Source organism: Tympanuchus pallidicinctus, unplaced genomic scaffold (genome assembly GCF_026119805.1).
Source record: "Tympanuchus pallidicinctus isolate F22 unplaced genomic scaffold, pur_lepc_1.0 scaffold47, whole genome shotgun sequence".
In the NCBI taxonomy this organism is placed as follows: domain Eukaryota; kingdom Metazoa; phylum Chordata; class Aves; order Galliformes; family Phasianidae; genus Tympanuchus; species Tympanuchus pallidicinctus.
This window is the reverse complement of record NW_026294766.1, coordinates 230,167-256,622: the sequence shown is the minus strand read 5'-3', so window position 1 is coordinate 256,622 and position 26,456 is coordinate 230,167. Positions and strand designations below refer to the sequence as shown.

Below are 26,456 nucleotides of genomic sequence, written 5' to 3'. Positions count from 1 at the left end.
AATGGGGATGACCAAGCTCCTCCCGTTTGCTTTTCTGATGGACACAAGGACTGCTGAACCCAGAGAGAAATGGAAGGACCCTTCCAGCGCTGTAAGTGGTAATAAAGAACGAAGAAAGAAATACAGCAGAAAAATACAGGCAGGGAAAACCACGACTTGAGAAAGTAGTATTTTTTACTTAAATTGGCAGACAAAGGATCAGGCTGAGATTATTATATCTGATCATTCCTAAAGAAGAGGCAACAAGAAGTTTGAAGAAGCTCGGATGCCTTCAGAAGTAGAGTTACGGTATCGCGGTGTATATGATGCATGTTTTAAGAGCTACAGCAAAGACATGTAAGAACACGTGAATCTTTGTAGGAAGACTAAATTTACTTTAGAGAAATGTATTTTTCAGACACAAGCAGCTGCTTCAAAGTATCTGGCTCTGAAATAGGAAGTTCATTTGATAGACACTGTGCAGATGCCTTCGGGGTATCATTTTAGTCATGAGTATAATCTTCAAGAAAAACAAAATCCCTAATGCTTAACTCCAAAAAAAATCAATAGATGTCAAAGGAAATACATTATGCAGCACTCTGATCATTTCAGTCTTCCAGAATACAGTGTATATGAGCTTTCAATGTGGAATAAACATCTTATGTTTGAACTTTCAGGATCTCTCATAAGACATGGGCAACAAAATGCTGTTTGAAAATATCACTGGTATCAGCCTTCAGCCACAGGCACTTCAAAGAAACAGCCCACAGAGCAGCTACAGGAATCAGAGATGTAAATGCTTCTGGCTGTCACTGGGATGGAGGATGCTGGGCACCAATCTCTTCACACAACAGGACATGGGAGAGTGGGGAATGTCACACCCAAGGGACTCAAGCAATGTTGGACAAGGTTCTCCAGGTGTCTGCAGCTCGCCCAGTGCCACAGGCTGCAGCTGGAGAACGGGCACCATCCCAACACTGGGACAGGGACACTTTGCCTTGCAGGAGAATGGCCTTCGTCCTTGGCTGGTGTCCCCAGGAAAGATAAGGACAATCCCAGAGAAACGAAGGGGAGCTGGGGTTTTGTTGGAGAAAAGCGGGTTGTATCTGCTCATGGCCTCCCTCCGTGCTGGCAAATGCCACTGCGAGATGCTTTTCTCGGGAGGCAGCACGAGCTGCTTGTAACATCCCACACGGCAGCTCCACAACTGGGAGAAACGTGCTCACTCAGCCAAATGCCTGGGTGCTGACCACGCTCAGCTCACCCAGATAAGACGCCCAGATTGAGTCACTCTGACGTCTCCAGACAAGATGGGAAGATTATAGCAGAGCTGGAGTCGCATCAGCCTCCTCCAGGTGAAACTCGATAGGCAGCCTGGGCTCCAGCAATCCCTTGTGATCTCTTACACAAGGAGCCGTGCGCAGCACAATTGTCCACGCAAAGCAAAGCCCAGACTTGGCTGAGAAGCTGATGCTGAGCCCAGCTGCAGAGCTCTCCAGGAGGCAGCTTTGGGTCCTGATTCTGCACAGCCTGCAGGTCCTGGCACAAAGCTCTGGAGGCAGCACGGGCAGAGATGCCACCAGGATTCCTCACTCACATGGTGAGACTGAGAAGAAACAGAGCTAAAATTAGGCACCAAAGCCGCTGACTCTTCACCAAGCCAAACCCAAAGCACTCTTGGCAAGGGCCCAGCTGCTCAGAGGCGTTGCTTTCCCATCCCCTTATTCTGGGGACAAACAGAGCTGTGTTCTCCAACTCCCCTGCTGCTCCAAGGGACGAGGAGGCCTCTCCAAAGACCCCTCAGCCCTTTCCCGTGGCCCGGAGTTGGTCTTATCAGAGGGCTGCACTTCCTCACCCACTATGGGGACACAGCAGCTCCCAGCGAGTTGCTTTGGGACTCCTACACCACTACTGAGAGCGGTTGCTGTCTCTTTGATCTCTGCTTGCGATGCAGGAGCTGAAGCTCCGCTCAGATCAAACACATCAGCATTCTGCCCACCTTGCTCCCCATGCCCTCCAGCTAGAGCCCAGCTCTCCCACTCACTCTCATTATAAAGCAAACACACCGAGAGACGGGTCCAACTTCTCAGGCACCCCATTGGGATGAGATGCCCATGGGTCAGGACGGAACACCCCTCTCCAGTCCCTCATCTTCCGACTGCTGCTAAGTGGAGAGCAGGAGGAGCTGCTGGTCTCTGGCACTACTGATGCTCATGGCTGCTGACCTTGCTCTGCAGATTGCTCTAGGTCAGCATCCACATCCATGCTCGCTGGCAGCTGCTGCCTACAGGACTCTTTCTGTTCCCATCTTTCCCTACTACATAGTAGAGTCCACTCCAGGGCAGCGCCTTCAGATGCAGCCACAACAGCAGGGTAATCTGATGTCTGCTCCCTCCCCATCGCTGTCTTTTTCCATCACAATCACTGTGTTTGGTCTCTGGTGGTTTAGCCACTACTCTGTGCCAGCATTTGTGCACTAGGAGAATAGTTTTGTGTTTCTGATTTCTGCATACTATTTACATGTCTTCTTCCTGATGATTATGAAGACAAAGAGACAAATAAACTCCTTTCTTAGGTCAGCTTTAGTTTCTGCATCATCAGAGCATGGTGGTGAGCTGTGACATGCGTAGAACCATAATGAGTGCATTACTCTGCATAAGGACTGAGCCCTAGATTATGGCATGGATAAATCCATTGTCTCTGAGTAGTTTAAAGACACAATAAGTGATGACACCTGATCTGGAAATTGTGATTCCCAGGTTAGGATTATATGAGGATCTTACCCACATTTCCCCAGACTCCAGCACTTCTCCATTCTGGGCTCCCTGGCTGCACCCATCTACTGCTCATTCAAGGAGAGAGCATCCAGAGCCCCTCCTATGTGGCCCTGTGATTTCAAGCAGCGCTATGACACATAGAAGTCAAAGGGAATTGAATCACTGAATCATAGAATACCTTGATCTAGGAGGAGCCCAAACCCCTGCCACCACATAAACCCAAACCCAAAGTCTGAGAGTTCCAGCAGCTCAGGGCAACCAAGCTGCTTCCCCAGAGCAATAGTCATTCTACCAGAAAGTGATGACAACAAGACATAGTGAATGTTCTCTGCAATTTATTGAGAATGGCAACATCCCAAGGACATACCACAAACAGAAGAAGAAGGGAGGTGGGGACAATACATCTTGTTCCATGTCACCAGGGGCCTGGCACAGAAAAGCAAGCTCGGTTCTGTTTAGAAAAAGTCCTCTGGGCACCTGCCGCCACAGAAGGAGTCCCGTCTGCCCCTCACGTGCCACAAGCCACGACACAAGTGAATGGAAGCAACAGGATGTACTGCATGCAGAAGCACCCCAGGGCTACGGCCATCAGGACAGAGGAAGAAAGAGTGGTTTTATACACGTTTGCCACAGGGCAGCCAGAAATGTACAATGCAGCAAGGAAGGCAGAGCGGTTCCTCCTTGAAATCAGCTCTCCGTACGGGGTATCCACGTGTGAGACTTTGCTCGGGCTGCTATTTCTTCACTGAGTAGGAGGCTGTGGAGCAGTGTGTCCCGGCCACCAGGCTCCCATGCTGGGAACAAGCCAGGTAGACCAGCTGGCTCATGCTGGCCATGAGGGACACAGTTTGTTTCACGGTGGGCTACCGGAGGTGGATTTAAGGAGGCTGCGCTGCTGCCGGGGGAAGGGAGGACATGCTTTGTTTCTTTCTCAGTCGGCCTTCAGGGCTCAGAACCTCACTCCTGAAGACTTGACGGAGGTGGTTGTGACGCATCTCCGTATGGAGGAGGATCCCCCACCGGAGCTGAAGTTGCCACCCCCAGAGCCGCAAATCCTTCCACTTCCAGAGGAGAAGCCTCCGCTGTACATTCCTCCTCCCATTCCACAGCTGCCGCCAGAGCTTCCACCTCCAAAGCCTCCTCCTGAGCCACACACTCCTCCCATTCCTCCTCCCATGCCGCTGCCTCCGAATCCTCCTCCCATTCCACCGCCTCCAAATCCTCCTCCCATGCTGCTGCCTCCAAATCCTCCTCCCATGCCTCCTCTTCCTCCGGAGATGGTGGTCCTGCCTACCACAGCTGGAAGAGATATAGTGGTTATAAATGGGCCAGTGGGAAGATTTTTTTCAGTTGAGATGCAACCTGCTGGTCCTTTGCAGATACTTACAGACATTGACGTTGGACATCCCATCATTGCACAGCCTGTGAGAGGAAACAGAAAGGGTTAATCTTTGGGGGCACAATAGCTTTTTTGGCTAAGAATACTCCTAGCTATATTCTCTAGCTATATGTTCTCTTTTCTTTTTGATTTTCACAACTGTACTAGTGCCATTGTAAGAAAAGTGGAAAACATTTGTGTTTCTGGCTAAGAATTGCATTAAATTTAATATATAAGGTTTATCTCCAGAGGGATATGTAAAGACCTCATCTTCACATGGACTGTCAAGAAAGGTTAAGAAGACACAAATAAAGGATAGTACCTGTTCTCCTCTCCCTCCAGCAGCTTCCTGTACATGGCAATCTCCACATCCAGGGCAATCTTGACATTCAGCAGCTCCTGGTATTCCTTCAGCAGGCGAGCCAGCTCCTCCTTGTCCTTGCTCAGAGCAGTTTCCAGCTCTTCCAATTTCGCCCTGGCATCCTTCAAGGCCATCTCACCCCTCTCCTCGGCCTCAGCAATAGCTGCCTGCAGCTGCTGGATCTGAGGAAGGAGAAGGGCACTCCCTCAGAACACACTTCATTCTTTAACAAAAGCCTTCAAACACAACTTGAATGATCAAATATAAAAGACAGCACTGAACAAAGTCAATAGTGGTAGAGTTGAAGAACACATTTCTGCCCCAGAATCCATAGACATTATTTTTGATGCATTCTTATGCTGATATCTGGAGAGTCCCCCACAAATCCCTACCTGCTTCTTCACGTTCTCAATTTCAGTCCGCAGCCGCTGGACATTCCTGGTCAGCTCCTGGATCTCGATCTTGGTGTTGCGCAGGCTGTCCCCGTGCCTTCCAGCAGTGCTCTGCAGCTCCTCATACTGATGGCACAGGCATAGAAAACCATCCATGAGAAAGCCTACCCAGAACCCAAAAGTCCCCTTGCTCCATGGCACGGAGACATCCAGCAGCAAGGGGCCATCCCAGCTGCCACGAATCTGCCCAGCTCACCCGGCTCTGGTACCAAGCCTCAGCTTCAGCTCTGCTGTTCTGGGCAATCTGCTCGTACTGCCGTCTGACCTCCTCAATGATGCTGTCCATGTCCAGGTGCCGGTTGTTGTCCATCGACACCACCACAGACAAGTCCCTGCTGATTGTCTGCATCTGAGACAATTCCTGCAACCAACACGGGGACAAACCTGAGCACGGGAGCAGAGGAGCCCAAGGGATGCTCCACGCACATCCCCCATGGGCACCCATTCACTGCAGGGTCCTGAGCCACATTTCCCCTCCTCACCCTTGCTCCAGCCCAGCCCAACCCAGGAAAGGCTCCTACCTCCTCATAGATGGCCCTCAAGAAGTTGATCTCATCAGTCAGAGCTCCCACCTTGGCTTCCAACTCCACCTTGGTCATGTAGGCGGTGTCCACATCCTACAAGAAAAACCACGCTCTAGACCATGGCTTCTTCCCACCCTATTAGCAGCCAGCAAGCACTGTCCAGAAAATTTCTGTCCCACATCTGTCTCTTCCCAACCTCCTGCCATCCTGTTCCCTGCACTCACCTTCTTCAGCACCACAAACTCATTCTCAGCAGCAGTGCGCCTGTTGATCTCTTCCTCATACCTGTGGAAGAGGACAAGCCAGATGAGCCTCCTGCATGGCTCATCAAGTAGCGGTGCTCCCTCCTCTTTCCTCCACAGAACCCCTCTCACACTCCTGCTGAGCTCCTGGAGCAACTGGCAGACACCAGAGACCTGCATGCCGCCCCAGCTCTCCTGCCTTGCTGCTCACTCCATCTCTGCACTTACTTGGTTTTGTACTCCTCCACGTACTGGCGCATGTTCTGCAGCTCGGATTCCAGCTCTCCCCTCTGTCCCAACAGAGACTCCAACCTCCTCCTTAGGCCCTGGATGTAATTCTCAAAGATGACATCCAGGTTCTTCCTGGGTCCTGAAGGCCCTTGCTGCTGCAGGAGCTCCCACTTGGTGGAGAGAACCTTGTTCTGCTGCTCCAGGAAGCGCACCTGAAAGCCCACAGGGGGTTGTGTGAGAATTTCACCTTGGGATCCTGTGAGCCGTCAGACTTCTCAGACCTCCTGCTCCTTCTGGAAGCCATGGGAATTACCCACTGCGGCTGACTCAAACTTTCAAGCTTCTAAAGTGCACGATTATTCACAGCATTACTGTTTTTGAGGCTATTCTGAAATTTTGAGCTATGGACAAACTCTTTGACAATTGAAATAGTAACTTCCATTCTCTCCATGTCAGTTTTGGACATTACTTTCATCTCAGTAGAAGTTAAGTCAAGAAAGCAATTATTGTCTCATTTACTGTTCATCTATGCTTCTTCAAAGATTCTGTCTTTCTTTAGTTTCTGTTTGAAATTAAATTTATCCAAGATCACTGGAACTGTATTTAACACTTTTACACTTATAGGATCGGTTCCTTGAAAAGAAAATGACATCAAATAGAACTACAGTAATGAGATCTCCTTAGGACATTTAAATACAATATGATGACTTTACCCTGAATCACTACAAATTAAACTGAAGAAATTACTGGGCAAGAGAATGTTCAGCATGCCCTGATGATGCTGCCTTTAATGCTCCATTAGCATGAAGTCCCGTTTAATTGTTCAGTATTCCTTAATAAGACTTCAGTGGCAACTTCTTACAAAGCCATCAGTCTTGCAGACTTTGTCAAGTAACATTAAACTTGACTGCAAGGAATGTAATCCCTTTGCACACTACAGGAATTTGTTCAAAACGCTCATCTCCACATAAGAGTGGTGCTAAGTTCTCACCTTGTCAATGAAGGAGGCAAACTGATTGTTAAGAGTCTTGATCTGCTCCTTCTCCTGGTTTTTCACTTGCTGGATCTGAGGATCGATCTCAACGTGGACGGGCCGCAGGAGGCTCGAGTCAACGTGCACTGGTTGGATGCCTCCAGGGAAGCCAGGACCCCCGAAGCCTCCCATTCCTCCTCCTATTCCTCCACCTATTCCTCCACCGAAGCCACCCATTCCTCCACCACCCATTCCTCCTCCACCCATTCCTCCACCAAAGCCACCCATTCCTCCTCCTCCCATTCCTCCACCACAGCCACCCATTCCTCCTCCACCCATTCCTCTGCCACCTATTCCTCCTCCATAGCCACCCATTCTGCCTGCACTGCCGTAACACCCACCCGCAGCAAACCCTCTGCTGCCACCCATGTTGTGGAGGCTCCTGCTGCTGAAGCCTCCACACTGTCCACCGCTTCCTCCTCCTCTGGATGAGGAATACGAGCTGTAGCTGATCCTGCTTCTGCTGCCGCCACCTCCTCCAAAGCCACCACCAACGGCAGAGCAAGAGCTGTAGCCCCTTCTACTCCCTCCTCCGAAGCTTTTACAGGCAGACTGCCGAGACATGGCTGCTTCTTCCCAGCAGAGTCAAAGTCAGGAAGAGTAGAAAGACCAACGGAGCTGTGCTGCTGAGGACAGATGTGGAGAGAAGTGTGCACAGCCTTCTCTGGCTCCACGGCTTCGGGCATTCCCTTTTATCCGCTCCTGAAGCTCTTGGGCGTGAAGGTGGAAACCAGTTCATTATTTTCATCAGCATGGTGCTGTTGACAGATTCCCAGTGTAGCTTTACCTTATTTGGGCCTGCCTAGAAACACACCCTGCAATATAGAAGTGAATAAAAGAATATTGAAATAGGTCTCAGTGACTAAGTGGACTCTCATAGGTTTATGACCTGCTGGAAACCATCTTGCATGGTAATGTACTTTTCTTCAGCCCCTCATTGGACTCCCAACCTTCTTTAATAGCTCCAAATAATTGCAGATATAGATCTTCCCAATCAAACCTTCATGGAAAGGAGAGGTTTTGATGAAATAACAGCTATAACATAGCTTTCACAACTCCTCACACACACCCTAAATCTCCTTTTTATAGGTTAAATTGCCTTCGGCATATTAGAAGTTTCCCAATCCTCAATCAGAATTCGTGACACCAGAGTTTGAAGAGACTCAGCATATTATTCTCCCGCTAGGAAGGTATGACATCTTGGGGCGTGAGTGCTGGCGCTTTGGATGGGAGTGTCTTCACCGTGCAGGTTAAATGCCCTCCAATTGAGTCTCCTCAAATCTGAGAACACGAGCTGGGAGCTTAGAGAAGGATGGAGCAGAGTGGATGGCACACCACGCCTTGTCCTGCTCCACTCCTGTGCTCATCTGGCAGTGATGGAGAAGGACAACCCTGGGAGAAGGATGGGACGCTTCACGGAGCTGATTGTGACCGAGGGCAGAGAGACAAGCACTACAAAAGTGGAAAAGCAGATTAATAATTCAAGATGGTGAGGGCTTCCTCCTGCTTTGGGGAATTATGCTGATCTCTTCTTTACTCGGTTATTTCCAAAGATGAGACAACTAATAAGGAAAAATGTTAAGGAATGGAAGTATTTCAACTCCTAAGGAACAGTATATGCTCTTATTTTCAAGTTTTTCTTGGGGTAAGGTAAGGTGTGTACTCTATAGGACATCTCTGAAATAAAGAAGCTGATTTTTGATTTGCATGTGAATGAAATTTAAAACAATTATTCATAAAGTTCCATATGAAGGATAGAAAATATAAAATAAAACCAATGTACAAGTATTTTGAAGAGCCTAGAATACAGACAGTGGTTAAAAGGAGACAGAGATCTGCAAATACCATTTGAAACACCTTCTGTGCGCATTGCCTGACTGCATATTGGAAGGTAAATAAGTATTTCAGTCAATGTATGAAATAGGTATTAACATTTACATTGCCTCTGGTATACAGCCAGAGCAAGTAATCAAGAAATTAAAAAGAAAACATATATTGAAGACCTTCAAAACATTTAAAACAACAATAAGCATGAACATAAGGCTGTTCAAATGATCTCAGTAGGAACTTTTAAATTCAGAATCTCCATTAAGACTTGGGCAACGAAGTGCTGTTTGAAAATATCGCTGGTATCAGCCTTCAGCCTTAAAAGACCTGGGAAAACCATCCCAGAGAATAACATAAATGCACTGGGAGGGAGGATGCTGGGCACCAATCTCTTCACACAACAGGACATGGGAGAGTGGGGAATGTCACACCCAAGGGACTCAAGCAATGTTGGACAAGGTTCTCCAGGTGTCTGCAGCTCGCCCAGTGCCACAGGCTGCAGCTGGAGAACGGGCACCATCCCAACACTGGGACAGGGACACTTTGCCTTGCAGGAGAATGGCCTTCATCCTTGGCTGGTGTCCCCAGGAAAGATAAGGACAATCCCAGAGAAACGAAGGGGAGCTGGGGTTTTGTTGGAGAAAAGCGGGTTGTATCTGCTCATGGCCTCCCTCTGTGCTGGCAAATACCACTGCGAGATGCTTTTCTCGGGAGGCAGCACGAGCTGCTTGTAACATCCCACACGGCAGCTCCACAACTGGGAGAAACGTGCTCACTCAGCCAAATGCCTGGGTGCTGACCACGCTCAGCTCACCCAGATAAGACGCCCAGATTGAGTCACTCTGACGTCTCCAGACAAGATGGGAAGATTATAGCAGAGCTGGAGTCGCATCAGCCTCCTCCAGGTGAAACTCGATAGGCAGCCTGGGCTCCAGCAATTCCTTGCGATCTCTTACACAAGGAGCCGTGCGCAGCACAATTGTCCACGCAAAGCAAAGCCCAGACTTGGCTGAGAAGCTGATGCTGAGCCCAGCTGCAGAGCTCTCCAGGAGGCAGCTTTGGGTCCTGATTCTGCACAGCCAGCAGGTCCTGGCACAAAGCTCTGGAGGCAGCACGGGCAGAGATGCCACCAGGATTCCTCACTCACATGGTGAGACTGAGAAGAAACAGAGCTAAAATTAGGCACCAAAGCCGCTGACTCTTCACCAAGCCAAACCCAAAGCACTCTTGGCAAGGGCCCAGCTGCTCAGAGGCGTTGCTTTCCCATCCCCTTATTCTGGGGACAAACAGAGCTGTGTTCTCCAACTCCCCTGCTGCTCCAAGGGACGAGTAGGCCTCTCCAAAGACCCCTCAGCCCTTTCCCGTGGCCCGCAGTTGGTCTTATCAGAGGGCTGCACTTCCTCACCCACTATGGGGACACAGCAGCAACCAGCGAGTTGCTTTGGGACTCCTACACCACTACTGAGAGCGGTTGCTGTCTCTTTGATCTCTGCTTGCGATGCAGGAGCTGAAGCTCCGCTCAGATCAAACGCATCAGCATTCTGCCCACCTTGCTCCCCATGCCCTCCAGCTAGAGCCCAGCTCTCCCACTCACTCTCACTATAAAGCAAACACACCGAGAGACTGGTCCAACTTCTCAGGCACCCCATTGGGATGAGATGCCCATGGGTCAGGACGGAACACCCCTCTCCAGTCCCTCATCTTCCGACTGCTGCTAAGTGGAGAGCAGGAGGAGCTGCTGGTCTCAAACACTGCTCGTGTTCTTGGCCACCACCTTAGGTGCCTATGGCTCACTGCGTGGTCAGTGTCCACTTCCACTCTCACAGACATCTTCCAAGCTGCCCTCTCACTACTTCCTGCAGGTCCACTGCCATTTTCCCCACCTGACATGGCATGCCTGTCCCGTCCATGGGTAGACCTGATAGGGATGTGGTCAGCAGGTCATTCAGATACCTTGGCTGTATCAATGACTGTGCCATGAAGGTTAAGATAGTGTCTGAGCCTACTGGCCGCTCATCATCAGACCAGCGCTCCCATAGCCCCTGCCACCTTCAGGATCACGCAGTGAGGGAATGCTTTGACTGGTAAAAGTCAAGAAGAATCGAATCATAGAGATAAAATATCTCATCACCAAGTCTAACTCCTGGCCCCAAACAGCACCACCTAAAATCTAAAACATGTCTGAGAGCACTCCCAAAACACAACTCAGTATCGTGCCTGCTGCCCTGTGGAGCTGTGCCATGCCCACCGCCGTCTGGAACAGCACCTTTCCCTAACCCCCACCTGACCACCCACGACACAGTTTCATGTTGTTCCCTTGGGTTCTGTCACTGTCCCCACAGAGCAGAGCTCAGCGCTGCCCCTTCACTCCCTGTGAGGGGCTATGGGGCTATGATGGGCTGTAGGGCATGAGGGGCTGTAGGGCCATGAAGGGCTTAGGGTCATGAGGTCCCTCTATGGGAGCAGCTGACCAAACCAAGGGACCTCCGCCTCTCCTCATATCTCTTGCTCACCAGGCCCTTCCCCATCTCTGTAGAGCCCTCCTTTGGTTGCTCTCTGATAGCTTTATGTCCTGACATTATGGTGCCCAAACTCTCACGCAGTGCTCCAGGTGACACTGCACCAGGAAGAGCCTTCCCACACTGAGCAGAACAACCAAAGATCCCACCAGCTCACATCGCCCATGGCAATACTCATTCTGCTGAAAAGTAACCTCTAAAACAATGACAAGAAGACATCAAAAATGTTCTCAGCAATTTATTGAGAATGGCAACATCCCAAGGACATACCACAAACAGAAGAAGAAGGGAGGTGGGGACAATACATCTTGTTCCATGTCACCAGGGGCCTGGCACAGAAAAGCAAGCTCGGTTCTGTTTAGAAAAAGTCCTCTGGGCACCTGCCGCCACAGAAGGAGTCCCGTCTGCCCCTCACGTGCCACAAGCCACGACACAAGTGAATGGAAGCAACAGGATGTACTGCATGCAGAAGCACCCCAGGGCTACGGCCATCAGGACAGAGGAAGAAAGAGTGGTTTTATACACGTTTGCCACAGGGCAGCCAGAAATGTACAATGCAGCAAGGAAGGCAGAGCGGTTCCTCCTTGAAATCAGCTCTCCGTACGGGGTATCCACGTGTGAGACTTTGCTCGGGCTGCTATTTCTTCACTGAGTAGGAGGCTGTGGAGCAGTGTGTCCCGGCCACCAGGCTCCCATGCTGGGAACAAGCCAGGTAGACCAGCTGGCTCATGCTGGCCATGAGGGACACAGTTTGTTTCACGGTGGGCTACCGGAGGTGGATTTAAGGAGGCTGCGCTGCTGCCGGGGGAAGGGAGGACATGCTTTGTTTCTTTCTCAGTCGGCCTTCAGGGCTCAGAACCTCACTCCTGAAGACTTGACGGAGGTGGTTGTGACGCATCTCCGTATGGAGGAGGATCCCCCACCGGAGCTGAAGTTGCCACCCCCAGAGCCGCAAATCCTTCCACTTCCAGAGGAGAAGCCTCCGCTGTACATTCCTCCTCCCATTCCACAGCTGCCGCCAGAGCTTCCACCTCCAAAGCCTCCTCCTGAGCCACACACTCCTCCCATTCCTCCTCCCATGCCGCTGCCTCCGAATCCTCCTCCCATTCCACCGCCTCCAAATCCTCCTCCCATGCCGCTGCCTCCAAATCCTCCTCCCATGCCTCCTCTTCCTCCAGAGATGGTGGTCCTGCCTATCACAGCTGGAAGAGACACACAGGTTACACATGGGACAACAAAAGGTTTTCTCAGTTGAGACACATTCCATGACTCAACAACCCACCAGACTTCTCAGCCCACCATACTTACAGATATTGACGTTTGACATTCCATCATTGCACAGCCTGCAAAAGAAAATGAGTACGTTTTTGTGACCCAATGAAAGAGTCATCTTAAAACCTTAGAGGGTTATTTTTATTGAGCCATCACACCCTTAAGGCATTTTCTTTTTTCTTTTTTCTTTTTTCTTTGTTTTTTTTTTTTTTTTTTTTTTTTTTTTTTGCCTATTTATTCCTGTTTCTGGTGTGCTGGTATCAGTAAAGTATTTAAGGAGGGTATCAGTGATAATCCCTGTTCCCAGTGAGGTTTTCCCAAACCTCAAGTTCTTTATGACACTTGCATATGTCAGAATCAAACTGATATATGGACAAGCTGCAATGAACTGGTTGCCAGTTGCCCATCCTGATAACCTCAAATGTAATCCAGAGTACAAATGGCGTATCAACCCTTTTTTACTGGGAAACACACTTTGACATTGCACTATGACCCCAAAATTCAAGGGGTACCTTCCAGACAGCAAGATTCCCCTTCAATCAAAAATGAAATGCTCTACCTGTTCTCCTCTCCCTCCAGCAGCTTCCTGTACATGGCAATCTCCACATCCAGGGCAATCTTGATGTTCAGCAGCTCCTGGTATTCCTTCAGCAGGCGAGCCAGCTCCTCCTTGTCCTTGCTCAGAGCAGTTTCCAGCTCTTCCAATTTCACCCTGGCATCCTTCAAGGCCATCTCACCCCTCTCCTCGGCCTCAGCAATAGCTGCCTGGAGCTGCTGGTTCTGAGGAAGGAGAAGGGCACTCTCTCAGATCACTTTCTGTCCCATACCACCAGTCCTCAAACCCAAGCTTGGATGATCAAGGATAAAAGGCGACACTCTACAGAGTCAATAGTGGTAGAGTTGAAGAACACATTTTCCCCCACAACCTAAAGTCAACATTTGAACCCAATGCAAGCATCCAATGAGACACCACACATCCCTACCTGCTTCTTCACGTTCTCAATCTCAGCCCGCAGCCGCTGGACATTCCTGGTCAGCTCCTGGATCTCGATCTTGGTGTTGCGCAGGCTGTCCCCGTGCCTTCCAGCAGTGCTCTGCAGCTCCTCATACTGATGGCACAGACACAAAGCAAACCTTCAGTGAAACATTCCCGATGCCTTGCCAAGACTTGTCTGCTTTTCTAGTTCATGTTCTGCTAAAAGAACCCATCTTGGTGGTCAGTGGAACTTTGATGCCCATCTCAATGCAAAAGATGTATCTGGGACTCAGTTACTATTGTTTCCCTCATTTCCCAACACTGAGGTAGATTTTAGTTACACTAAAAAGCATTCTGTGTCTTCTAGACAGCTACTTTGTTCTGGCATTTCCTAGCTAACTTATGCTGATGGTCATATTAATGAAAGGCTTGCATGGTTCACCAGAGTGAGATTCTGGACTTGCTATAACGAGTGAGTCAGATCAACACACTTTCTGTGAGACTTCCTTGTTCAGGCTCCAGTACCACTGGCTTACAGACCTCACATGATTTATCTGTAATCTCCTGCCACCTTGCAGGCATCCTCAAGGGCTTCCCAGCTCACCTGGCTCTGGTACCAAGCCTCAGCTTCAGCTCTGCTGTTCTGGGCAATCTGCTCGTACTGCCGTCTGACCTCCTCAATGATGCTGTCCATGTCCAGGTGCCGGTTGTTGTCCATCGACACCACCACAGACAAGTCCCTGCTGATTGTCTGCATCTGAGACAGTTCCTGCAACCAACACAGGAGTAAACCTGAGCACGGGAGCAGAGGAGCCCAAGGGATGCTCCACACACATCCCCCATGGGCACCCATTCACTGCAGGGTCCTGAGCCACATCTCCCCTCCTCACCCTTGCTCCAGCCCAACCCAGGAAAGGCTCCTACCTCCTCATAGATGGCCCTCAAGAAGTTGATCTCATCAGTCAGAGCTCCCACCTTGGCCTCCAACTCCACCTTGGTCATGTAGGCGGTGTCCACATCCTACAGGAAAGATCACATTTTCTCTTGGAAATCCTCCAGTCACAGCATCTGCTCAGTGCTGAGGGTAACAGCTCTGGTAGCATTACTCAGCCATACAAGAAAGGACGAGAAATTTCCAAGAGCAACCTACAATCTCCATTGGATTTCCCACCCAAGAAGAAATCTCCTCGAAGCTCTGGCAAAGCTTAGCATTCAAGCAGTCACTTCACTGCGCCCGTGACTCACCTTCTTGAGCACCACAAACTCGTTCTCAGCTGTTGTGCGCCTGTTGATCTCTTCCTCATACCTATGGAAAGTTAAAATACAAGCTGAGTTTCCTGAATTTTCTTGCCTAAGGCCACACAAAAGCAAAAAGAAATGCAAAATAAGAACGAATACAATATTTAAACTGACAAATCTACACCCATAATTACCATAAAACAAACAAATGTGAAGCAAAATAACCAGTGAGGTACAGACTGCCATTGCTGCCAGCTGCTTGCATTGCTCTCAGTGTTATCATCTCTGCACTTACTTGTTTTTGTAATCCTCAACGTATTGCTGCATGTTCTGCAGCTCGGATTCCAGCTGTCCCCTCTGTGCCAGAATGGAGTCCAGCTGCCGCCTCAGGTTCTGGATGTAGTTCTCAAAGATGACATCCAGGTTCTTCCTGGGTCCTGAAGGCCCTTGCTGCTGCAGGAGCTCCCACTTGGTGGAGAGAACCTTGTTCTGCTGCTCCAGGAAGCGCACCTGAAAGCCAACAGGCGGAGGATGCACAGTCAGTCATGAAGGCACTCCTTCCACCAGGTACAAAGAGTGGTCCGTTCTTTGTGTCATTATGTGATTTTGTTAGTTAAAAAAAAGAAAGAGGTTGCCGTTGAGTCAATTGCAGGATGAGGGAAAGGAGGGAATCTCCAAGTCAAGGGTGCAGAACGAACTCCAACACGTTCCCATAGCTGGTAGCTTGGAAATATTAGATTCCTAGTCCGAAATAAAAAAAGATTGGATATTTGAACACCCAGCAGGGGAAAAATAAGAAAAGCAACCCTAAATTTGTGAATAGTTAAATAGGAGCGTTTGGAAAGGGAAGAGTGCAGAAGTGAAACCTGAAGAAGTTTGGAGGCGTTTAGCCTTGCAGTAATAACCTATTAGGTGAACCTGGTGCAACAGGCTAGATTAAAGCCCTGAAGATACAGCTTTGATCTCATCTGGAAGGGAGATTCTCATCTTTTCCATAGCAGCACTTGAGAAAAGGCTCTTCTCCAGCTCCTTAGCCTGCCCATATTTGGCTCAAAAGGAAGTTTCTGTAGAGCTTGGCAGCTCCTCCTAATTTTTGCCCTTCATTAGCCCCAGTCCCACTCCCTCACCTTGTCAATGAAGGAGGCAAACTGATTGTTAAGAGTCTTGATCTGCTCCTTCTCCTGGTTCTTCACTTGCTGGATCTGGGGGTCGATCTCAACATGGACTGGCTGTAGCAGGGTTGTGTCGACCTGCACGGGCTGAATGCCAGGGCCACCTCTACCAGGGCCACCAAAGCCAAAGCTTGGGCCACCATAGCCACCCATTCCTCCACCTCCCATTCCTCCACCATAGCCACCCATCCCTCCACCGAAGCCGCCCATTCCACCACCACCACCCATTCCTCCACCAAAGCCCATTCCTCCTCCGTAGCTGCCTAGTCCTCCGTAGCCTCCACCAAAGCCACCCATTCTGCCTCCATAACCTCCACCGCTGTAGCATCCACCTATGGCAATCCTTCCGCTGCTCCCCATGTTATGGAGGCTCCTGCTGCCAAAGCCTCCACAACGTCCACCACCTCCATATCCCCTGGACATAGAGAACGAGCTGTAGCTGCTCCTGCTTCTGCCACCACCTCCTCCAAAGCCACCGCCGATGGCAGAGCAAGAGCTGTAGCCCCTTCTGCTCCCTCCCCCAAAGCTTCTGCAGACAGACTGCCGGGACATGGCTGCTTCTTCCAAGTGGAGTCAAGATCAAGAGGAGGAGGAGGATGAATGGAGCTGGGTGGCGAGAAGATGCGTGCAAGGAAAAGGGAAGGAAGTCCCTCTGACTCGAGGGCAGTTGATGCACTCTTTTATCTGTTTCTGGAGGTGGGCTGGGTTTGCATGGGCGTGAAGGAGGAGACAGTTGCTGTCTTCATCAGCTTGGCGTGGTTTACAGATTTTCATCTTCACTTTGCCAAACATTGACCCTACCCAGAAACACACCCTATAATGCAGAAGAAAATTAAAAAAGATACAACCATGTCTACCAAAGGGCAGCACTCTGACTAAGAAGCCATGCAGTTCTGCGGCACAGTAACAGTCCCGCTGTGACAGACGTGGCTTTTTTTCACCTTTCATCCATTGTGGTTGTTTCCCTGCTTACGTTTATCTTTATTTTGATCTTTCACTCCAAAGCCCTATGGCAGGCAAGCGCTGCGGCTCATGCCAAATTGTAGCACAGCTTACACAATTCCCAAAACACACCTATGTTACACCCTTAGCCTTCTTTTTACGTGGAAAATTGCCTTTGGCTTCGAGAAGTAGTTTCTCAATCCAGAGCCAGGGCTCAGCAAATTGCATTTTGATGAGGCTTTGCATCTTTTCGATAAATAAAACCCTACTGGACAGGAGATGCCATGGCAATGGCTGGAGCTGGAAATTTGCCTGCTGTTGGGCCAAGCTCTCACTGAACATGAGTGCTGCAGTCTTCGTGCCAAGACAGCCTCTGCATCCGTGGAGAAATGCCAATGTGAAATCCCCTTAGGGCTCTCCAAAGGCTTCAGGAAGTGACTGACCATGAGAAGAGCCAGGGAAAACCTCAGCAAGTCAGCTGCTGCCACGGGAAGTGCGGACAGACAGGCGGACAGCCCTGAGAACAGGCGGAGAGAAGGAGGCATGCAAAACGAGCTGCCCACATAATGCATGCTGCAACTGCTTACATGCAATTAGTGAGGCAGAGGATGCTAAACAGCTCACCTTGTTTGTAGAGACATAAAATGGATGAACAGAGCGCACAATAACTTTCACTGGAGGAAATGCATGCTTTTCAACTACCTGGCTTACTTTGGCATTTATATGCAAGTATATTTTTCGCAGACATGTAGAGCCGTGAGCTGTGTTGAGCCCTCTGTATGAACGTGGGCAGGTGTCTTTTTTTAGCTTATTTAAAGCAGGGTTTTAGAAAGGTGGAACTTCATAAAAAACTCTCCATTTTTGATGTTGTTGCTGAGATGGAATAAGTTTACAAGACACACCTACAGAAATACTACTGTGCAAGCAGCATGCACTGGGGAGTTGGACCAGATGACCTTTAAGGGTCCTTTCCAACTCAAACAACTCTGTGATTCTATGATTCTGCAACGTTTCATTGTGGAAACCTGGTTACCAAACACTTCCCTTTTTTAAAACTTTTACTGAGAAATTCTCTTTCCCTCTTTCCCCCTTCTCCACAATCCCCAGCAGCAGAGGAATCAGCGTGGCGACTTCAAAGCCACTGAGGCCATTTTGAAGCCCCAGAGTCATTGTGGTTATTTGGGCATCTAACTGTGCTGTCTAACGAGACTCTCTGAAGTTCCCATGCGACACAGGCAATTAAGCGCTTCTTGAAAATCCACACCAGCAACTCCTGATATCTCCAGTTGTTTGAATAGCTCCAGAAATATCACCCAGACACCTATTTCCAAAAGCACCTGGGGCACCCAGGCTGCGCTCGACGTGCGGTTAGACCGGCACCGCCACCAAACCCTGACTGACCCTATGGGTGTGCTCATCCCACCCCGGCACACACGGCACGGCTCAGGGAGGGCATCCAGCTCCCAGCTCCACCATAGGGCGGGGAGGATGGGGCTCAGTGCTTGTTCCCAGCAGTGTGCGTGGGTCAGAGTCACGTGGCATGGGGACACCACGGACGGTTGACTGCTTGGGCTTTGTCTCTGAGTTTTGAGGGTTCAAAGCAGCACCTTCACCTCAAGGATTGGATGTCACTGGGAGCCCAGCGTGTGCTGCAGTGGAGAAGGGAGTTGTCATCAGGCCACTGCCCAGAGGAGTGGTGGGATCACCTTCCAAAAAGGTGCTTAAGAACTGTGGAGATGTGGCACTGAGGAACATGTTAGTGGGCATGGTGGGATGGGTTAGGGTTGGACTGGATGACCCAGAGAGAATTATTGCTGATAGATGGGCAATTGGATTGGATAATCCTGTAGGTCTTTTCCAGCCTTGGTGATTCTATGATTCTGTGACCTTAGAGGTCTTGTCCAACCTCAATGATTCTACAAGTGGGCATGGTGGGATGGGCTGGAGTTGGATTGGATGGCCTAGTGACAAACCATTGGTGATAGATGGATGGTTGGACTGGATGATCTTGTAGGTCTTTTCCAGCCTTGGTGATTCTATGATTCTTATGACCTTAGAGGTCTTGTCCAACTTTCATGATTCTACCAGTGGGCATGGTGAGGATGAGTTGATGGTTAGACAGGATGACCTTAGAGGTCTTTTCCGATCTTAATGACTCTATGATTCTATGATATATCAGTCAAACTCAGCAGGGTTCTGAAGGGTGCTGTGAACACAAGGCTGCGCGTGCACCTACATTTAGCATCAGGCTGATCTATTCCTTCTCCTCCCTCTGGATTGCCAAACACACGGTTGCGTGGTTCCTTTCTCCTCCTGCTGGCAGGACGACGTGATTGGGAGGTTTCAGTTTCCCAGCAGACCTCAGCAGGAGATTCGTTAAGTCAGCACAATGCTCCCGGCCCAAGCAATGGTTAGATAACGTTCTCATTGAGTCACCGACGCGTCTCCGGCCAAGTTTGGGAAATCAGGCAGGGATTTGGGTATCGACACCGTCAAGAGCTCAAACGCTACATGTGGCTCAGGATCCAATGATCTGCAGTGACATCACTGTGCCCACTGCTCTGCTGAAGGACAGCACAAAGTGGTGGAGGAGAAGGTGCTCAGTGTTTGTGTGCTTGGACAGGAGCTGCATGGAACTGGGGAGAGCAGGAGGACAAGCTGAGCTGAGCACTAAAACACTATATGTTCAGTAAAACATTGACATCTCAGCATTCCTTTCATGCAAGCATGCTCTGAAGGAGATTACTGACAGGGAGGGCAAGCTCAATAAAATTAGACAAGGCTTCTTTCAGGTCAAGCAAAGTTCTTGCTGTTCCAACAAAACGCAGAAACTGTCATGACTCAGTCCAGCCCAGAATTCTCCTCTAATTGCTGCTGCAATCAAAGGAACAAAAGAAAAATGCTTTCAGGTGTCTGTTTGTTTTAAGCCTCTGTACACATCCTGAAGCCCTGTCAAGAGTCAATCATGGAGGCAAGCTTACACAGAGGGCAGCGATGTCTTTTCATTCAACACCTTCCCAAGTCCCTTTGCAACCTCCTGGAGCATTCACCATTGCTCAGGCAATGTCCCCATCCGAGCAGCTACACGCCTTGGCTGCTTGCAGTGTCTCCAGCTGTAGGAGCAGGGAGCGGAGCACGGTGACTCATCAGCTGTGGTTGACCAGGGATGTGACTCAAGGTCTCCTGAGCAAGAGGTAAAACCACACTGAGCGATTTTGGCTCTACATTGGCAGCTGTAAGCAATATTTGACTGCTGGGAGAGGGGTGGGCTGCAGCAGTGTGTGATCTCCCTGTCCTCAGAGGCTGGAACCTCATGCCCAAGCCTGGTCCCATCTAACACAGATCTGTAGCAATCACATCAATAATCCAGATAGAGGACAGCCACCCTTCCCCCATTCCCTGCAGGATGCTCCAAAAGAGCTAGCTGGCAGAACAGAGGAAGGTGCCCACCTCCACCCTCATGAGGACCTCAGGAGGTGGCGAGGCAGAGATGGAGGCTGCACATTGCCCCCCAGGGGTCAGGCAGAAGTGGAGTTGGTTTTGGATTCTGATCCTTGGGGATTCATTCCAATTTGAGATTATAGAATCACAGAATCACTCAATGTCCCAAGTTGGAAGGGACCCACAGGGATCAGAGTCCAAATCCTGGCTCCACAGCACACCACACAAACCCAAACTCGACATCTGGGAGTGGTGTCCCAGTGCTTCCTGAGCTCCGGCAGGGGCCATGCCCACCGCTCTCTAGGACAAAGCCCCTTCCTCACCCCCACCTGACCCTCCAAAGACAAAGCTCCATGCCATTCCCTCGGGTCCTGTTGCTGTCATCAGAGAGCAGCTGCTGCTCTGCTCCCTATGAGGAAATGTAGGGCCGTGAGAGTCTGTAGGCCACGATGGCCTGTAGATCATGAGGAGTTATAGGATCACCATGAGGCCTCCCCTCAGCACAGAGCAGAGTGGGACAGCCTTACTCTCACCCAACTGGGGACATCCTACGACTCTACAGACGGACACCATCACAGGGACCCAAATGGAGTGCAGCATCTGCTGACATCTCCAACTGCAATCCCATCAGCTCTGCTCTCAAAGGGCTGAGAGCTCCCTCCATGCCCCGAAGAGATGAGGGCAATAGAGACCACAGCCAGTTCCAGCCCAGCCTCCTCCCTATAATAATTTTATGTCTTTCTTGTGCCACATGCTACCAGGACATTATGGTCCCCGTGGGTTTCACTGGGTTCCCTGTGGCCACTGTTTTGTCAGCCTCTGCCCATCCCAGCTGCATACATGTCCCAGCTCTCGCTTTGTGTCCCTGAAAGGGCAGGAGAAAGTCAGGACAGCTTTCAGGCCTCAGCAGAACAGCAGTCTTGTTGCAACACGAAAATGCCTGCTCAGAAAGAAAACCACACCAGTGTACTGCCTCTAGTGTTTATTGGGGTATGGCACACGCCAAAGGAGAAAGCCTTAAGCAAACAAGCACCAGTGTTCTCACAATCACAACAAAAAGGCAAAGCCCAAACAGAGGTGAGCAGTACTGTGGCCACTGCAGCACATCAGGGTCCCATGGGAGACCTTGAGGGATGCCCAGACCCCACAGGCTGTGCGTTGCATGGGGTGTTTTGTGGCTGGGGGCTTTGGGGTGGTGGGTCCTTCCAATGCCAGCTCTCAGCTCCATGCAACAGCTTTAAAGTGTCTCAAGGAGGAGGTTGGTGAAGCGAGAGGTTCCCAAGCCCTCTGCAGAGCATCTGAGTCACTGTGGTGGATGAAGCCTGCTGTTCTTTTCCCGGGCGATGTCCAAAAGAGGGCAGTGCCTGGTCTGACAGATGGGCGGCCCTCAGCTGGGCAGCGGGGTGGTGGTCCTGGTGATGTTTGCTTCCTTTCTCCTTTGGGTGCCGGGGATGGGGACAGCTCTCTGCCCTACTGCCGCCGGGCGGACACCGAGCTGTTCTTCAGGATGCCTCCAGAGCCCACCACGACGGAGCTGCCGGCTCCAGAGCCAAATCCTCCCCCTCCCAGGCTGCAGAAGCCAGCACCGCCCATGCTGCAGCTGCCTCTCCCGCTCCCAATGCCGAATCCCAATCCTCCTCCTCCAAGGCAGAGACCACCACCGTATCCACCTCCTATGGAGCTGCTGCCGCCCACCACAGCTGCGGGGACAAGGGAAGGTGTGAGGTTACTACCAGCAGAGCCAGGGAGCACAGGGATCAGGGGCAGGCTGGTACTTACAGATGCTCACGTTGCTCTGGCACTCCCCAGACATTCTGCAAGGAAAAGAGATGGAGTGTCAGCACCGCCCCACCAGCTTGGGTCCATCACGCTCCGTAGGACCACGGTGGAGGGCAGCGTCGTTGATATCTTAACAGAAGATGCGCTGCTCTGCATCCCTCCCATTGACTTAGCAGGATGTGATCCAGCCATATCCCCACCCACCTGCACTCCTCGCTCTCCAGCAGCTTCCTGTAGGTTGCAATCTCGACGTCCAGTGCCAGCTTGACGTTCATCAGCTCCTGGTAGTCGCGCAGCAGCTGGGCCAGGTCTGCCTTGGCTTTCTTCAGGGCTGTCTCCAGCTCAGTCAGCTTGTCTCTGGCATCCTTCAGGGCCAGCTCCCCACGCTGCTCAGCATCAGCAATGGAGCTCTGAATGCTCTCACACTGCAGGACAAGGACAGGGATGCAGCGCATTGAGCAGAGGCCACTGCAGCGCTCTGTGCCCAAATCACCTGGCTCAGCTGATCCCGAACAGCTCCGACCAGGGGCACAGCTCCAAGAGGAATTACAAGGATCTGACACGCATTCCCCAGAACATAACACCCCTACCTGCTTCTTCACGTTCTCAATCTCAGCCCGTATCCTCTGGATCACGCGGTTGAGCTCAGAGATCTCAGCCTTGGTGTCCCTCAGACTGTCTCCATGCTTTCCTGCAGTGGCCTGCAGCTCCTCATACTGATGGACAGGGGACAGAGGAGATCATCAGGGGCAGCATGAGGTTTCCCAGGATTTCTCCACACCAGGAAGGGGAGCACAGAGGCCCCTCAGCCCTACCATTGCCATGCAGATAGCCCTCACCTTGCTCTGGTACCAAGTCTCAGCCTCCAGCCGGCTGCGGTTGGCGATCTCCTCATACTGCGCCTTCACCTCTGCGATGATGCTGTCCAAGTCCAGGTTGCGGTTGTTGTCCATGGACAGCACCACAGAGGTGTCAGAAACAGTCTTCTGCATCTGGCTCAGCTCCTGCAATTCCCACCAGCATTGTCTTGAGCCCTGCTAGAACACCTTCCCCGTGGTTCCATCCCGTTCTGCTGCACACTCACCGCTTCGTAGAGGTTCCTCAGGAAGTTCAGCTCATCTGCCAGAGAGTCCAACTTGGCCTGAAGCTCCACTTTGTTCATGTAGGCGCCATCCACATCCTGCAGCAGAAATTAGGGCTGAAAGCCTTCCCTTGATGCACACAGTTGGGTCTAAGTCAAGCACTGTAAGTCAGTGTGCTGCTCCATTTCCGCAGCACACAGCTCTGGGGGCCCTGGGTTCATCTGAGCCCCACCAATGCAAAGCTCTGCTGAGAACCAGGTGGAAATTTGTGTAAAAGAATTAAAAATGACAATGCTCTTAGAAAACATAGAAAAAGGTGGCAATTCAGATATCTGGATGTTTTGCTCCAGGGAGGAGGAGCACCAACTCCCATCAGTTGCCCCCTCTGCCCTATGAGGTTCTGCCTTCAGCTCTCCTTATTCTAACAAGGCACAAGCTTAATTAAAGCCTGCCCTTGTGCCTGCAAGTGCTTGGTCCTCCTCACACACACTTGGGCTGCCCAGAGCTTTACCTTCTTTAGGAGCACGAAGTCGTTCTCTGCAGCTGTCCTTTTGTTGATTTCCTCTTCGTACCTGTTGGGATAACGAGGGAGATTCAATCTCTCTGCTTATTTTGGCTCCTGCTCCACTGCTGGCGGCTGCTGGCCTTGGAGCAATGGGTGCAGCAAAAAACAGATGTGCTGTGAGCAGACTGCAGCCAAACAGAAGTGGGGTCCATCCTGCATGAACCTTCCATTACAAACATCCTGCTGCCTCCACGAGGAGACCTCCTGGTCTCCAGTTGGCCATCGTAGCCGTGGCACAGAACCTTACAATCATGGAACTGCTGGAGTTTGTTTTTTTTTTTAATGGTCATCCCAGCTAACACCCTGCAATGAAGAGAGAATGTCCGTGGCAGCTGCACACTGCAGAGCTCGGAGCAATGGAGGTCACATCCAGAACCACATCACCTCTCATCCTACAGCCTCAGCAAAAATCGAGCAAGGCAAGGGATCAAGTTGTTCCCAAATCCCAGTTATCTGCAGCTTATCAGCTGAGATATTTCTCCATCTTTGCTCTTCTGATGGAGCAAATTAATCTCATCACGTCAGGATAATAATTGATCCCCCTCCCATCAGCGTTCCGAAGAACCATCTAAGTAAGCTTCAAACTATGAAGGAAATTATTGTAAGGAATCCATGAGGAAACCCATGAGGAAATTATAGTGGGATTTAGCAACTGCCCTAATTGCTTCATTAAATCATAATGTCATGGATTCTCGAGCGGGGAAAGGCAAACAGCAGAAGATCCTGCGCTGGTGACAACGGCAGTTCACACAACAATGAGTGCTGGGGCACACCTCGAAAAACCATCGCCTGCTGTCAGAGCTCACAGCTGCTGCAACTTCCTCATAGCACGGATGGCTGCAACAAGTGAAACACTGCCAATTCCCATCATTCGTTGAACTTTCTGACCGCTCAAAGTGATTCTTTACTCCTATTTTTTTTGCCACTTGCTACCCAAAAAATTTGAAGTGAAATAGAAGTGGCAAAAAAAAAGTCTCCAAAACATCTGCTTTTGCACAGCTGGTGAAATCAGCCAGAGCTCAGACATTGCTAGGAGTGAATCCAGAATAAATCCATTTGGTCCTAGATTTGGGGACATCCCTAGGGCTGCCCAGCACTGCCAAGCCCCGCGCTGGCACCGTGAGCAACGCACTTGGTCTTGAAGTCCTCCACCATGTCCTGGAAGCTCTTCAGCTCTGACTCCAGCTGTATCTTCTCACTGGAAAGGCCGTCCAGCTGCTTCCTCAGCCCGCTGATGTAGACTTCAAAATATGGGTCCAGGCTCCTGGTGCTCGTGGTGGGGCTTTGCTCCTGCAGGAGCTTCCATTTGGTCTCCAGGACTTTGTTCTGCTGTTCTAGGAATCGCACCTGAGCAATGACGGGGGTGGGCAGAGAAAAGTCAGAATGTTCCTCAAAGCATCTCTCTGTTGTTTGTTTTCCTCCGTTGCCTACATTTAATGAGTTCAGCCCTTCTGTCTGTTCTCGCCTCCTCTCCAAAAACTCCCCATCCTCCCCCAGAGTCCCACTGGTGAGATGGGAAACCCATTCTCACGGCGATGGGTGACTTTCCCTCTCCCATTCCACAAGGTCCAAACAGAAGAAATGTGCTGAGCTCCATCACTTCAGGGCTACAAGCACAGGGACAAAACACCCAATGGCCCACAGGTGGAGGGGAGCAACCTTCCCTGAGGATGTCCTGCATGCTGCTGCATGGCCCCATGGATTAGCACCAGTGTCATGGCCTCCAAATCAAGGATCCCATTCCTGCTGTTCTCCAACACCTTGGGATCATTACTTGTTCTGACACTGCAGCCTCCTTTCTGCCTGCACAGCTTTGGGGCAGCGCTGGGCTCCCTGTTCCCTCTATGCCCATCTCACAATCCAGCAAGGTTCAGCCTGCCCCCAGACCCAGCTCTTACCTTGTCGATGAAGGAGGCAAATTTGTTGTTGAGGGTCTTCAACTCCTCCCTCTCCTGCGTTCGCACCTTCTGGATCTCGGGGTCAATCTCCAGGTGGAGCGGGGTCAGCAGGCTCTGGTTGATGGTCACCTCCTTGATGCCGCCCGGTGGGCACTGGGCGAAGCCCCCAACCCCGCCATCAAACCCTCCGCCGAAGCCACCAAAACCACCAGATATGGCACTGAAGCCATATCCAGCCCCGCTGCCAAACCCTATCCCATTGCCAACACCATAGCCAAAGCCTTGGCCGCCAACCCCAAACCCTCTGCAGATGCCTCCAGCTCCAAATCCTCCCAGAGCGGTGCTCTTGCTCCCTCCCAGGCTATAGAGGCTGCGGCTGCTGAAGCCCCCGGCGTTGCCACCAGGCCCCCGGCATCCTCGGGGCACTGTGCTGAAGGTGACCTTGTTCTTCCCTCCTAAGGAAGCAGAGCTGGAGCTGAATCCCTTCTTGAAAGCAGATGACTGACGAGACATGGCGATAGGTTTGTGGTAGGAGAGGAGAGCTGAGTGGTGTCCAGAGGTGAAAGAAGCTCTGTCCTGTGAGCACAGTGCCTGAACGCCCCTTTTTATGCTCGGAGGGAGTTGGCCGGCTGTCAGGGGAGTGGAGATGTGATTTTTTATTCTAAGAATGGTTTTAGGTGTGCTTGGAACTGTGCCCTCCCCCCTCCTCTTTGCCTTCTCCGTGACCTGCCTCAAAACACTCCCTAGATAACTCAGAAAGTAAAACA

The 26,456-nt window shown here is 50.7% G+C and overlaps 3 protein-coding genes across 3 annotated transcripts; all 3 read right to left on the bottom strand.

Annotated features, from left to right (window-relative positions):
* Positions 1-3,262: 3,262 nt before the first annotated feature.
* Positions 3,263-7,541, bottom strand: LOC128090483 (keratin, type II cytoskeletal 3-like). Its single transcript, XM_052702874.1, has 9 exons — positions 6,936-7,541; positions 5,942-6,156; positions 5,696-5,756; positions 5,469-5,564; positions 5,144-5,308; positions 4,888-5,013; positions 4,457-4,677; positions 4,144-4,178; positions 3,263-4,055 (listed from the first exon to the last, which is right to left on the bottom strand). The coding sequence occupies exons 1-9, from the start codon at positions 7,539-7,541 to the stop codon at positions 3,706-3,708; spliced, it is 1,875 nt and encodes a 624-aa protein (XP_052558834.1). The 3' UTR covers positions 3,263-3,705.
* Positions 7,542-11,732: 4,191 nt separating this feature from the next.
* LOC128090489 (keratin, type II cytoskeletal 6C-like) lies at positions 11,733-16,534 on the bottom strand. Its single transcript, XM_052702881.1, has 10 exons — positions 15,938-16,534; positions 15,106-15,320; positions 14,817-14,877; positions 14,496-14,591; positions 14,176-14,340; positions 13,564-13,704; positions 13,155-13,369; positions 12,632-12,666; positions 12,487-12,525; positions 11,733-12,393 (listed from the first exon to the last, which is right to left on the bottom strand). The coding sequence occupies exons 1-10, from the start codon at positions 16,532-16,534 to the stop codon at positions 12,176-12,178; spliced, it is 1,782 nt and encodes a 593-aa protein (XP_052558841.1). The 3' UTR covers positions 11,733-12,175.
* A 4,798-nt stretch (positions 16,535-21,332) lies between these two features.
* Positions 21,333-26,248, bottom strand: LOC128090490 (keratin, type II cytoskeletal 4-like). The gene is made up of 9 exons (XM_052702882.1): positions 25,690-26,248; positions 24,924-25,138; positions 23,738-23,798; positions 23,229-23,324; positions 22,984-23,148; positions 22,735-22,860; positions 22,349-22,569; positions 22,145-22,179; positions 21,333-22,065 (listed from the first exon to the last, which is right to left on the bottom strand). Exons 1-9 carry the CDS (start codon positions 26,200-26,202, stop codon positions 21,836-21,838), a joined length of 1,662 nt encoding a protein of 553 aa, XP_052558842.1. The 5' UTR covers positions 26,203-26,248; the 3' UTR covers positions 21,333-21,835.
* Between the last annotated feature and the right edge of the window lie 208 nt (positions 26,249-26,456).